At 37.5% G+C, this 14,176-nt stretch overlaps 1 protein-coding gene across 2 annotated transcripts; it reads right to left on the bottom strand.

Annotated features, from left to right (window-relative positions):
* Positions 1 to 7,065: 7,065 nt before the first annotated feature.
* On the bottom strand, positions 7,066 to 11,626 carry LOC119082147 (four and a half LIM domains protein 2-like). Of its 2 annotated transcripts, XM_037191547.1 has the most exons (7): positions 11,179 to 11,626; positions 11,035 to 11,073; positions 9,127 to 9,304; positions 8,895 to 9,069; positions 8,520 to 8,689; positions 7,548 to 7,731; positions 7,066 to 7,486 (listed from the first exon to the last, which is right to left on the bottom strand). In XM_037191547.1, exons 1-7 carry the CDS (start codon positions 11,292 to 11,294, stop codon positions 7,341 to 7,343), a joined length of 1,008 nt encoding a protein of 335 aa, XP_037047442.1. In that variant the 5' UTR covers positions 11,295 to 11,626; the 3' UTR covers positions 7,066 to 7,340. The 2 variants fall into 2 exon arrangements, with proteins under 2 accessions (XP_037047442.1, XP_037047443.1); XM_037191548.1 differs by lacking the exon at positions 11,035 to 11,073 and having other exon boundaries at positions 11,179 to 11,625.
* Positions 11,627 to 14,176: the final 2,550 nt, after the last annotated feature.

The following is a 14,176-nucleotide window of genomic DNA, read 5'->3' as shown; positions in this document are numbered from 1 at the left end:
CTCGGCTTGACTCTTGATCAATTCCTGAGTTGGGATGATCACATTTCCTCTTTGTGCTCAATCATATCTCGAAGAGTTGGAGTCCTCAAGCGTCTTCGATTTCTGCCAAAGACGATCCTTCGCTTAATTTACTTTTCTACCGTTCACTGCCATTTGACCTATTGCGTTGGAGTTTGGGGTTCCGCCAGGAAATCATTGATCGAACAGCTTCATGTATTACATAAGAGTGCGCTCAAGGCCACCCACCGGTTGCCATTGAGGTACCCGACCGAGCAACTGTTTAGTACGCAGTTCCCGAAGATGCTGACCGTGCCGCGTATGTATGAATTTGCAGTTTGTAAATTCGTTTTTTGTTGTGTAAATGGACTGAAACATCACTCGCTGCAATTCTCTTGTAACCTCAATCGATATAACACTAGGCATTCTTACTTGCTCAAGAAGCCTAAAATTTCTTCGAATTATGGCAAACGATGCCTGCTTTATTCTGGTCCCATGTTGTTCAATGGCCTTCCGCCAATGATTAGAAATTCTCTTAACATCAGTCAGTTTTGTCGTTCACTAAAGGCGTACTTGTTGGTTCGTCCGTCAGTCTAAAGAAACTCTTAATTTATCAATGATGAAGAGGATGAATCGTGGAGCCATTCTGATGTATTTATGAACATCAATGGAATGACTACTCTGATACATAGAGGTAGACTACCTGCTCTGGTATTTTAGCGAACCATATGGAGAAGCTGTTGTGGTGGCTCAACCACAGCACGCCAAGAGTCTGCTGGAATAGTGATGAATTAAAATTTCATTTCTATTATAATTCGCTATGTTTGTTCGTGTGCAAATTGTATATAGTGTTCCTAGAACATTGTATCAAGGACCACTGTCACCATGGCCTGATGATAAATGGTATTTTTTAGCCCCGTACGAAGTACTGGGGGCTTATAAGATTAATATGCCGTTTGTAACACGTCGAATTGGAAGCAGACAGTAAGGGCAAAGCTTTTGGTTATGTTCATAGATGACGAATCCGCAATAAAAAAAATGTCCGTCCGTCCGTCCGTCCGTCCGTGACCCCTCTAGCTTGAGCAAATCACAACCTTTTTTCAAAATTCTTTTTTTCCCCGATTGGTATCGACAAAAGTAAGGTCAAGTTCGAAAATGGGCATGGTAGGGTCGGCCCTTCCAGAGCTAGGGCCCTATAGGTGTTTTTCAGTCTTTCGACGATATCTACCGAAATACGCACGTAATAGCTGCTTGTGATATATCAAATGAAAGGTATTGACGAGTAGAACAACGTTGCTGAACATTGTTTTTGTGTAGGATGCAACGCGAGCTTGTTGGGAGGGCTCAAAGGTCGTTACTCGGCCCTAAGTGTTTTTTCCACATAAATCGAGTAAATCTCATCCGATTTTGCCAGATTTAGTTTTTTATGGAAGATAATTGAATACCGAAAAGAACGTGGCGAAAAAAGTTTCAAATTTGGGCCCTTGGACTAAGGCCGCTACTCGGCCCTAAGTGTTTTTTGCACATAAATCGAGTAAATCTCATCCGATTTTGCTAGATTTTGTTTTATTTGAGAGATAATTGAATACCGAATAGAATGATGGCAAAAAATGTTTCAAATTTGGGCCCTTGTACTAAGGCCGCTACTCGGCCCTAAGTGTTTTTTGCACATAAATCGAGTAAATCTCATCCGATTTTGCTAGATTTAGTTTTTTATGGAAGGTAATTGAATACCGAAAAGAACGTGGCGAAAAATTTTTCAAATTTGGGCCCTTGGACTAAGGCCGCTACTCGGCCCTAAGTGTTTTTTGCACATAAATCGAGTAAATCTCATCCGATTTTGCTAGTTTTTGTTTCATTTGAGAGATAATTGAATACCGAATAGAATGATGGCAAAAAATGTTTCAAATTTGGGCCCTTGTACTAAGGCCGCTAATCGGCCCTAAGTGTTTTTTGCACATAAATCGAGTAAATCTCATCCGATTTTGCTAGATTTTGTTTCATTTGAGAGATAGTTGAATGCCGAATAGAATGATGGCAAAAAAAGTTTCAAATTTGGGCCCTTGGACTAAGGCCGCTACTCGGCCCTAAGTGTTTTTTGCACATAAATCGAGTAAATCTCATCCGATTTTGCTAGATTTAGTTTTTTATGGAAGGTAATTGAATACCGAAAAGAACGTGGCGAAAAAAGTTTAAAATTTGGGCCCTTGGACTAAGGCCGCTACTCGGCCCTAAGTGTTTTTTGCACATAAATCGAGTAAATCTCATCCGATTTTGCTAGATTTAGTTTTTTATGGAAGGTAATTGAATACCGAAAAGAACGTGGCGAAAATTTTTTCAAATTTGGGCCCTTGGACTAAGGCCGCTACTCGGCCCTAAGTGTTTTTTGCACATAAATCGAGTAAATCTCATCCGATTTTGCTAGTTTTTGTTTCATTTGAGAGATAATTGAATGCCGAATAGAATGATGGCAAAAAAAGTTTCAAATTTGCGCCCTTGGACTAAGGCCGCTACTCGGCCCTAAGTGCTTTTTGCACATAAATCGAGTAAATCTCAACCGATTTTGCTAGTTTTTGTTTTATTTGAGAGGTAATTGAATACCCAATGGAAAGTTGGCAAAAAAATTTGGGTTTATAAAATAATGTCGTAAATTGTTGGTTTTATTTGAGAGGTACTTCGTACGGGCTTTCGTAATTGCGCTATGCGCAATTTTAAAAATGAACACTTTCAGTAAATTTGACCATGCCCAACTTGACTTGCATTTTGGTAACAGACGCATTAGAGGGTTGTAGACGTATTAGGGTTCCGGGCGTATTACGGCTACGGACGTATTATGGTTACGGACGAAATAGGATTACGGATCGTACGGGGCTAAGTCGCAGCAAACGCTCCGACTGTTCTGATGCCTTGTTATTTTTGGTGTTAGTGTAAGGTCTACACTTAGTCTAGTATTTTATTACACAGCAAAAGATGCATCTAATCAAAGTATCTAGGAATTATATAAGGATGTGCCGACTGAACGGCTACATGTTAATTATGGTATTTTCCATTTTTAGCCCCGTACGAAGTACTGGGGGCTTATAAGATTAATATGCCGTTTGTAACACGTCGAATTGGAAGCAGACAGTAAGGGCAAAGCTTTTGGTTATGTTCATAGATGACGAATCCGCAATAAAAAAATGTCCGTCCGTCCGTCCGTGACCCCTCTAGCTTGAGCAAATCACAACCTTTTTTCAAAATTCTTTTTTTCCCCGATTGGTATCGACAAAAGTAAGGTCAAGTTCGAAAATGGGCATGGTAGGGTCGGCCCTTCCAGAGCTAGGGCCCTATAGGTGTTTTTCAGTCTTTCGACAATATCTACCGAAATACGCACGTAATAGCTGCTTGTGATATATCAAATGAAAGGTATTGACGAGTAGAACAAAGTTGCTGAACATTGTTTTTGTGTAGGATGCAACGCGAGCTTGTTGGGAGGGCTCAAAGGTCGTTACTCGGCCCTAAGTGTTTTTTGCACATAAATCGAGTAAATCTCATCCGATTTTGCTAGTTTTTGTTTCATTTGAGAGATAATTGAATACCGAATAGAATGATGGCAAAAAATGTTTCAAATTTGGGCCCTTGTACTAAGGCCGCTAATCGGCCCTAAGTGTTTTTTGCACATAAATCGAGTAAATCTCATCCGATTTTGCTAGATTTTGTTTCATTTGAGAGATAGTTGAATGCCGAATAGAATGATGGCAAAAAAAGTTTCAAATTTGGGCCCTTGGACTAAGGCCGCTACTCGGCCCTAAGTGTTTTTTGCACATAAATCGAGTAAATCTCATCCGATTTTGCTAGATTTAGTTTTTTATGGAAGGTAATTGAATACCGAAAAGAACGTGGCGAAAAAAGTTTCAAATTTGGGCCCTTGGACTAAGGCCGCTACTCGGCCCTAAGTGTTTTTTGCACATAAATCGAGTAAATCTCATCCGATTTTGCTAGATTTTGTTTTATTTGAGAGATAATTGAATACCGAATAGAATGATGGCAAAAAATGTTTCAAATTTGGGCCCTTGGACTAAGGCCGCTACTCGGCCCTAAGTGTTTTTTGCACATAAATCGAGTAAATTTCATCCGATTTTGCTAGATTTTGTTTCATTTGAGAGATAGTTGAATGCCGAATAGAATGATGGCAAAAAAAGTTTCAAATTTGGGCCCTTGGACTAAGGCCGCTACTCGGCCCTAAGTGTTTTTTGCACATAAATCGAGTAAATCTCATCCGATTTTGCTAGATTTTGTTTCATTTGAGAGATAGTTGAATACCGAATAGAATGATGGCAAAAAAAAGTTTCAAATTTGCGCCCTTGGACTAAGGCCGCTACTCGGCCCTAAGTGCTTTTTGCACATAAATCGAGTAAATCTCAACCGATTTTGCTAGTTTTTGTTTTATTTGAGAGGTAATTGAATACCCAATGGAAAGTTGGCAAAAAAATTTGGGTTTATAAAATAATGTCGTAAATTGTTGGTTTTATTTGAGAGGTACTTCGTACGGGCTTTCGTAATTGCGCTATGCGCAATTTTAAAAATGAACACTTTCAGTAAATTTGACCATGCCCAACTTGACTTGCATTTTGGTAACAGACGCATTAGAGGGTTGTAGACGTATTAGGGTTCCGGGCGTATTACGGCTACGGACGTATTATGGTTACGGACGAAATAGGATTACGGATCGTACGGGGCTAAGTCGCAGCAAACGCTCCGACTGTTCTGATGCCTTGTTTTTTCATATTTATAATGAGTGATGGACAAAAGTAATTTCGTTTTCGAGGGCTGCAGATTTGCGAGTAGAGTGACTTCAATTGAAAACTGAATCATCAACAGTACTTGTTGTGGTTCAAGTATGACATGTTGGTATCGTTGAAAAGCTTATTCCTCAGGCTATAATATTAGGGGCAAATTAGTTTAAAATAAAGCTGCCAGAAAGGTACAGAATTGTCCAAATTTCACCGAGGGTAGCGGAAAAAGTAACTTCTCTGAAAATGTAACTTGAAAGAACATTTTCAAAATTTTTTTGTCGCCATTCGAAAGAGTTTGTTAATCGCGTCGAGAATCAATCTGGCCTGGCTGGTGCGATCACTGTGTCAAGGATATGTCACTCTTCGAAAATGGTGAAATTTTGACTCTCGGGGAAAAAAAGAATTTTGAAAAAAGGTTGTGATTTACTCAAGCTAGAGGGGTCACGGACAGGCGGACAGACGGACAGACGGACATTTTTTTTATTGCGGATTCGTTATATATGAACATAGACAAATGCTTCCAATTCAACATGTTACAAACGGCATATTAATCTTTTAAGCCCCCAGTACTTCGTACGGGGCTAAAAACACGAACCGAACGAGCCAATCTCAATTTATACGGAGAGTAAGCTCCGCCATCGTTTTCATTTAAAATCAAATTTCTCTCTTTGGCGAATAACGTAAATAACCGCAGGAAATACCACTATTAAGTAAAACATTGCTCACATCCCTAGACCTGTTTACAAGGTCTGCTGAGAGAGAACTAAAAAAGTGTGGTTTCCAATAACTTTTGGCGCTAGATATTCAGTGTTTTCATGGTGAGGCAAGTGTAAAAGCATTTTTCGTTTACTTTACATTGCTATTGTTGAAGGAGGCATTTACATAAATTCAAAGTAATGCCATGTAGGCCATATAGACCATGTAATCATAAATTGTTTCTTGTTTCATTCGTTCTGAGGATTAGGACAAATAAATAAGTCATTTTTACTTTCTTATTTTATTCAGACGCTCTGGTAGTTCTAACAGCTATGTGAAGCAGCAGTAACCCTATTGACTGTGTAGCCCCAGTGCGAAACGTAAAATATCCTCAACTTCTGCCACTTGTGACACTTTTTTGGGTTTTTGTTTTGCGTGCAGAACGCGTCAACTACAACCATATCAGTTGTTTTGGAAGTATGCACAGAGACTTTTTTTTACTAATAGCAGTTTTGGTGAATGTGAATAATCTCCTTCCTCGGTTTCCTTAGTTTCCATTGTCACAATTTAAACGACTCGAAGGTGCGTTATACATTATACAGTTAAGAAGATGCGGTGAATCTCTTTGACGACAGCTGTTCCAATGCATCAGATTGCTTTCTCGGGCCTACGACGTCATAATGCTCAAATCGGCTAAGAAAATTAAAGTGAAGGTGGTGAAGGCACATCTCTAATCAAACATCAGACTTCAGTCGGTGATCAGCATTCGAAGAGTAAACGCCTCTGCCAAATGAAGGAAACACTTCAGTCGGTGATCAGCACTCGAAGATTAAACACCTCTACCAAATGAGGGGAACACTTCAGTTTTACGTTAAGACAGTTTTAATTTCCAATTTAGAGGATTCTTTTATCTGAAATTTTAGTCGATAGCGATAATTCTTCTATTTCCCATCTGGGTTGAGAAACATTTACTCTACTAATATCAGTTAACTTAGCCGCATCTTCTGTTTTTCACCAAAACTTGGAGCTCAGCTTTGTTCTCTTCTTCTTCATTGTCTTCTTCTTTATTGCTTGGTTTCATATGAACTTTAGAATGATTAGATTTAAGAACAAATAAGTTAAATTAGTCGCATCGAAACAGCCAAAACCTAAATTAATCTTTTCGTATATTTAGCAACTATAAATTCGTAAATTTCACCCTCATTTGTTCCTTGAAATAAATCGGAATTTTTAAGTATTCGAGTGGAAAATATAAATTTTCTATGTGATGTCTGAAATGATTGTTATTAGCTAGAGGACCAATTGCATATCAAAAGCATGTACTGTATTCTGCAATGGAATTTCCCTTATGATCAGTCACTCCAAAGTGACTGAGAAAGTCGTGGGCATCTTCATCTGTGTAGAGGATGAATCGTGGAGCCATTCTGATGTATTTATGAACATCATTGGATTGACTACTCTGATACATAGAGGTAGACTACCTGCTCTGATATTTTAGCAAACCATATGGAGAAGCTGTTGTGGTGGCTCAACCACAGCACGCCAAGAGTCTGTGGAATAGTGATGAATTAAAACTTCATTTCTATTATAATTCGCTATATTTGTTCGTGTGCAAATTGTATATAGTGTTCCTAGAACATTGTATCAAGGACCACTGTCACCATGGCCTGATGAGAAATGGTATTTTTTTTAACTGAATATTAATGCAAAATTTTCTCTCAGTCGTCTTCTGGATTGATCATTGATGAATTTGGAAGAATATTTTCATCATTTCGTACAATGTAACGTTCCTCGTTAAAAATATTAATTTTTATTTCATATAACAGAGTCACGAACATTGAATCTAAATGGCCATACAAATCACAGAAGGACCTAAATTTCATTTTTGGTGTTGTTAGAAGCCTTCAAATTTTCAGTTATTGCCACTTTACGTTTTAAACGCATTTCTCGGCTAAAAATTTCCTCAAGAAAATTTTTGATCTGCTTTTCCGGTAATTCCTTTTTCATGCTTACTCCCACTGTGGAACATTGACAATATAAAGTTATGTAAAAGTAGAAATTCGAAAAGAGTACACTCACCATTTATAGGATTACTTCTTGCGTTACTTTCGGCTAACAATTTACCAAAGCATTCGGCACAATACGGATTCTCGTCGTGACTCGTAAAATGTTTAGCGGACAAATATGTTTTACATGTCGTGCAAGTGAAGCATCGACGATGCCATGGTTTATTTCTATACGTAACGCCATACGACGTAATAATCTGTTGGGAGAGATTTTTTTACATTTAATTTGTAATAAGTTTAGCCCGCAAAGTTGCAGTGGCCAACTTCAGACAATTCACTATTGAAATGACATGATGGCGCTGCTATGCCACCACAACACATGGACATCAAGTCATGTTGAAATAATGCTACCTCTTCATGATTTCCCAAGTAGATGGTACGTTAGTAAGCAAGAGAAAGACACATCTTGGAAGGAAGCGACACACAAAAAACCGGAACGAAGAAAATGAATTTTGCTTAAAAAGTGGACGAGATCATAGAGAACGTTTCTAGTGGCGGGACATTTCTACACTGTCAATATCGTCTAAAAAACGATAATATCGTCTAAAAAACGATAATATCGTCTAAAAAACGATAATATCGTCTAAAAAACGATAATATCGTCTAAAAACGATAATATCGTCTAAAAACGATAATATCGTCTAAAAACGATAATATCGTCTAAAAACGATAATATCATTCCTGACGGTAGTGACCAAAAAAACGGGGGGGGACCGCACATAGAGTAGCAATCTGAAAAAAAGAGTTGCACGCAAAAATAAAGAGGTGTAAAAGAGTTGCACGCAGAAAAGAAGTGTTCCAAGAGAGTTACACGCGGAAAAAAAGAGTTGCGAAAGAGTTGCACGAGGAAAAAGAGTTGCAAATTCTGTGCGGTTCCCCTCGCGCCTATCCACGTTTCTTGCTGATTAAGCTTTTATTTAGAGAGAGAGAGAGGTAAAAAAACTCGTGTTATTCACATGAGAATATAACTGACCAGTCAACTTACCGAATTGCACTTGACACATTTCGTTGCATATTTTTCTTCATAGCAAGCAGAACAGTAGATCTCTTGCTCCTTTGGGAAAAACGAACTTTTACCAATAAACACCTTGCATCCACTGCATGTAAAACAATTTTCGTGCCATTGACGAGCCTTATATTCCATCTTCTTTGTGCCTATTTATTAAACGACAATTTAAAGTAAAGATTCGGCTCCCTTCGCCTAACGATCATAAACAAAGTTGAACGAAGTAAAGCTCATTTAGCATTCATACAGTTAGAGGCAGTGCTCAAGTTGCAAGAGGACGGAATGAAAAACTTAAATTTTTCTCGAATGATATTCTACTAATAAATCGACGGTTGAAGCATCTGAATGACTCACCAAAACAGATGATCTCTTTGCAAGCATCACATGTGGACGCAAATTGCGAATCATAGCACTTTCCACAGTAAATCTTATCTTCCTTTGATCCAAATTGTTTGTCAACAAGCGACTTCCGGCACTTGTTGCATTTGAAACAAGCCTTATGCCAATGCTTTCCATTGTGTGACAGATTCTAAGGAAAAGAGAATTAAAATGATAATGTCACACACAGCAGAACCACAGGGTCTACTTTGGAATCGATTCCGATGATCTTGTTACATTTTTCGCATTTGTCGGAAAATACATTTTCATAACATTTGATACAGTAAGGATGATCATCATGAAGGACATATCGTTGACGAGCCAAATTTTTATGACATTCATGCCAACAGCAGACTTGACTAGAATGAGCTGTGTTGAATTCATCACTGAAACAAAAGTATTTTCAATTAATTTCGAATCATATTGATCAGAGAAGCTAGAGGCAGTGATAGGTGTAAATACAGCTATTTTATTATTTTGTTCGCTTCGCTCGTTTCGGAAATTTCACATCTAGTGCGCAAATAGTAATTTATACAACCGAGTGATAAATGCTTTTTTAGGCACTAGATTTGTAAATTGTCACTAGAGGCCGTAGGCCGAGTGTGACAATACACATCGTGTGCCTAAAAAATCATTTATCACCGAGTTGTATACAACGTTTTTCTCAAAAAAGGAAACGAAAGTTTTACTTTTCGTCACTGAGTTGAGAAAACCCCCATTTACTAACGTGTTAGCAACAAGATTTTATCTTTTGTAATGCCAAAATCATCACAAATTGAACACAATTTTACTCAAAAGATTCATTATTTTCATACAAAAACATATCGTCAGCCATAACTCACGTCGTAAGTGCGCCTCAGAATTTAAATTTTAAGTGAACGAATGTTTGAAAGGTGAACCGAAATAGTTATTTACGTTACAAGGACACATTTCATTTTCGCGTAACATATTAAGTTTTTCATGCTTCATACGAGAGCCGAAAGTGAAGAAATGTCAATTTTGTAGGTAAACTTTCGCCCGCGCCCCTTAAAATTGACATTTCTACTCTCGGCTCTTGTATGAAGCATGAAAAACGAATTTCAACGTTACCTTATAGGTTTGTGTAAACACGAACTTTGACTGGCCGAACGGTCGTGATTTCATCCACAGAGATTGGTTTTATTATATAGATTGGTGAGATTATGTCTCTATGGATGAAATTTGACAATTTGTATGGCCTTGGAACATACCTATATGAGAATAGGACGATTTAACGCTGCGTAAAATAGACCTTTGCATGTTCCATTTTGAATTTTTAGCACACTTACGATGTGAACTAGCACTTATTATACATGAAGCAACTGCTATAATACCATTCCAATAGAATCCGCGCGTAAAATAATCGATTTGCGCACGGATCGCACGGATCTGTAAATTTACGCACTGATATGTGTAGTATCCACAACAACATGTAGGATCTACTACAATGGATCTGTCGATGTGTCAATTAGCTTCATTTAGATTAGACACTGAAACAGGTGTACCAATTATGAATATTTTGACATTACAGTAGATCATCATCAGGGCCGTTTGAGATGCCTTTATTCACCTGCTATCCAAGTTTGAACGCTTTGAGCGAGAGATTTTGAACTGAAGATAAAAACGATTATTCACGTCACGCACGGATGGAAAATTTTCAGTTCACCCCGGACAGAAATAGGAAATTCCAACTCGAACGAATTTATGCCGTCAGTGCGCTTCAGAATTTGAATTCTGGGTGAATTTCAGCGCACTCTTATACTGAGAATATCGTGAATCACTCGAATACGACGCTGCGTTTGATTTGTAGTTGACACTTCAAATTTTGAATTTTTAGCGGACTTAGAAAAGGGGCCTATTTCCTATTTTATCCCCTTAGTAAACAAATAACTATTGCCCGTTTCGGATTTGACCAAAAGCAAATTTTTCAATGTGAAAACATTCCATGAGTCGCAATGTTAACGAATAAAATGGATCTCCTCTACATGTCTATAGTGCCTGCATGATGATTGATGATTTATTTTGAAATTATTTTGGCAGCAAAAGCGATACATCCGAATATTGAGAAAAAACAAAACAAATGAAACGGACTAATTACCTCATTGATGATAGCGCTACGGTAGTACATGTGTCTATACTGTGAGATATTGTCGAAGATCATTTTAATTGGTCGAGCATATTATCAACATAATTCAAACACATTCGTACACATCCACACTCTACATGCACATCGTACACGTACCCCTTATCATTTTCACTAATCACTTGTTCGATCTCCTTAACCGCATTCTCTGAACCGTGATCGGCTAATTCTCGATGTTTTATAGCTTCGTTTGCCATTGCATCTACGTTAGCCATAATTAAGCGGGAATAAATGTCCCACTTTTAAATCACAAATCGCCTGAGTTTTATTTTATTTCGAAAAGTTCATATTCTACTGAATTCTCGTCGGGAATGAATTTTTTTACAGATTCATAATGTGCTTCCACGAAAATCAAATTCACACTGAACGATCACAATATCAAGAAAATTTTACAAAATTTTATTTTGGGCCTGTGAGAATATTCGTCTATAATACCGCCCATTACAAAACAAATTTTAGAATAAAGCTGGTGTTACATAACAATGTAGCTATTTTTACTTCTTTATTCATCAACAATACTATTATATATTCCCATCTTTTGGGTGGGTCAGGTCCCTTGACTGATGAACTTATCAAAGAACGATGAAACCAATGAAAGTAGAGAACAGGTATGGTCGATCGCCGAATTCGTCTTAAACGCACTCACATTTTATGTCAAAATAATATGAAAATGAGTGCGTTTAAGTACGAAAATCAAATTTTTATGTCCTCCGGGCGGACAATAGACCATACCTGTTTTACACTTTCATTGGGTGAAACATTCTTTTATTTTAATTTCGAACCTTTGTTCTCTGAGTTAAGACCAGGGCAGGGAATCTCAAACTGGAATGAGTTAAAAATGACAGTACGAAAAACAATAAAACCGGAATTATAGGATAGGAGATAATACTACAGGAAGTGGACAAATAGAAAATATCCAAAAATAACTGTCATTTTTCACTCTCTCGTAAAATAGAAAATTTATGCATTGTGCCCACTGATGACACAAGAGTTGGGGGAGTTGGAGCCTAATTATATTATTTTTTCTGTGAGTAAAGTTTGGAAAACGAGTGCCATCAAAAAACCAGAAAAAAAATTCTTTTTGAAATTACGTCTAGATCATTGGGTCAAAATTGCCCATCTGTGAACTTGACCTCAGCAATTTTACTAATAAGTAAATAGTAAATTATAACCAAAATCTTCAAGATCAGGTCAGAATTACTCCAGTTATCGTGATATCAAGCGTTACCCACATCTCTGTATCTTCTGTTTGTTGCTGACATTTCACAAAATCGATCAACGTCGATGAAGGTAATAAAACGTAAAACGTATTTTCTGACGTAAGACCCTTGACTTACCAGTCAAGCGAATAATTATTCTACGCTGTCCGCTGTATTTTGTAATACTGCGCCACCTATTCATCTTTTCTCTGACTTATGGCGAAAACTTCGAACCGGAGTGACGGAACCGGAGTGATTATAATTTACAAATTTATCTACTGACATGATTGGACTGACGTCAAGATGACATGAATTTAAATTTTTTTACAGAACTTCTTGACCAACTATGTGCAATGTTCCGCCTTCCCTCTACTCTGATATTAAGTGTTTTCTGGGTCCACTAACTTATAACTGTCAAGGAATAGTCTTCAGTCTTTCATTGACAAATGCAGCAATAGGTTTGTTCCAAATAACTGTAAACACGAACTTTGACAACCCGAACAACGACAATTTCATCCATAGCAACGTCGCTTACTTGATATTTCATACAAATCGAGCAACGTCGCCTACGCGATTTACACTGAGATATTATTGAGGTTATGGTTATATGGATGAAATTTGACAATTCATATGGCCTTGGAACAAACCTATCGTAATTTTCGATAGAGAAATTTCTAACTTTATTTGACAGTTGCGACAATTCACGCCGTAAGTGCGGTCGAAATTCAAAACGGAAAGTGTAGAGGTCTTTCTAACGTAGCGTCATATTTTCCTACAATGAAGTGTTGAAATATATTTTTTGGTTCACTTTTTCATTAAATCGTTCACTTAAAATTCAAATTTTAGGCACACTTACGGCGTGAATTTCGTCATGAAAACAAGGACCAAAACATGTTTTGAATGGCTCGTTTGTTTTCAGCATTAGTAATTTAATATTACCAGACCAGCAATACAACAATTAGAAACACATAAATATTTAATACAAATCGCGATACCAGCTTTACTTACAACACTTATTCAAATCGAAATTCAAATAAAATGTCGATTTTGTGGAAAGTTATGGTGACTTATGTCAAGTTGCGAATTCTTAAAGTTACGAATGTTTCGAGAATCGGCGCCCTGTGTACAAGCCTTTAGTGTGGATAAAATTTGCTTCGACGTGCGGTGTTAAAGTAGAGTCTGCTTAATTAATTCAGCTTCGTTGATCGTGTTCCGCGTTTTGTATAGATATCAAATAATCTTATTTCGTGCTACTCTTAGAAGAAATATATCTAGACTGGAAATTACGAACAAAATTACGTAAAAATTGTGTCCCTGACATGAAAAACAAAATATTTGATAGTGTGAAAATTGGTGGGTAAAATTGGTGGGCAAAGGAGCGCGAAGGTTTCGAATGCACATCTTTACATATAGTAAATATCGAGAGGTCCCGTGTTCAAATCCGCGGCTGGGCAAGATGATTTTTATTTCATACTCATAGTATTCGTCGCCAATTCGTAAGGTTAAAAATAATAGGACTCAACATAATTTGAAATGAAAAGTGTGCCGGGTAGCTCAAGTGGTAAGAGCATTGCCCCGGAAAGGTGAAGATTGTGGGTTCGTCTTCCACCCTGGCACCAATTTTTCATTTCAAATGACACCTTCAATATCACTCTACATTCCAAATTTACATCTTAAAACTCAGAATTTCACACATTTGAAGACTTTCCTCATATCTACTGTAATAGTCCGTTGCTAAAGCGTAACGATAAAAATACCGAAAATTCTAATTGTAATCATGCCCGCACTTGTGACGCAAATTTCTTTTTGTAAAATTTTCTTTCACAAATTTTTTGGGTCAATTTTTTGTTAATAAAACGTTTGCGTACGACAATGCGTCACCCTCAGCGATATCAGTT

The sequence above is a fragment of the Bradysia coprophila genome, unplaced genomic scaffold (assembly GCF_014529535.1).
Source record: "Bradysia coprophila strain Holo2 unplaced genomic scaffold, BU_Bcop_v1 contig_390, whole genome shotgun sequence".
In the NCBI taxonomy this organism is placed as follows: Eukaryota; Metazoa; Arthropoda; class Insecta; order Diptera; family Sciaridae; genus Bradysia; species Bradysia coprophila.
Note: the sequence above shows the minus strand (reverse complement) of the source record. Positions and strands in the feature narration are given on the sequence as shown.

Bases quoted from the DNA above. Each gene is read 5' to 3' on its own strand.
- LOC119082147 (XM_037191547.1), bottom strand. From the start codon at position 11,294: ATGGCTAACGTAGATGCAATGGCAAACGAAGCTATAAAACATCGAGAA. The intron at 9,070-9,126 runs GTAGACCCTGTG...TCTTTTCCTTAG, and splicing joins TCATCGGAATCGATTCCAAA to AATCTGTCACACAATGGAAA. The intron at 7,732-8,519 runs GTAAGTTGACTG...CTCTCCCAACAG, and splicing joins AATGTGTCAAGTGCAATTCG to ATTATTACGTCGTATGGCGT.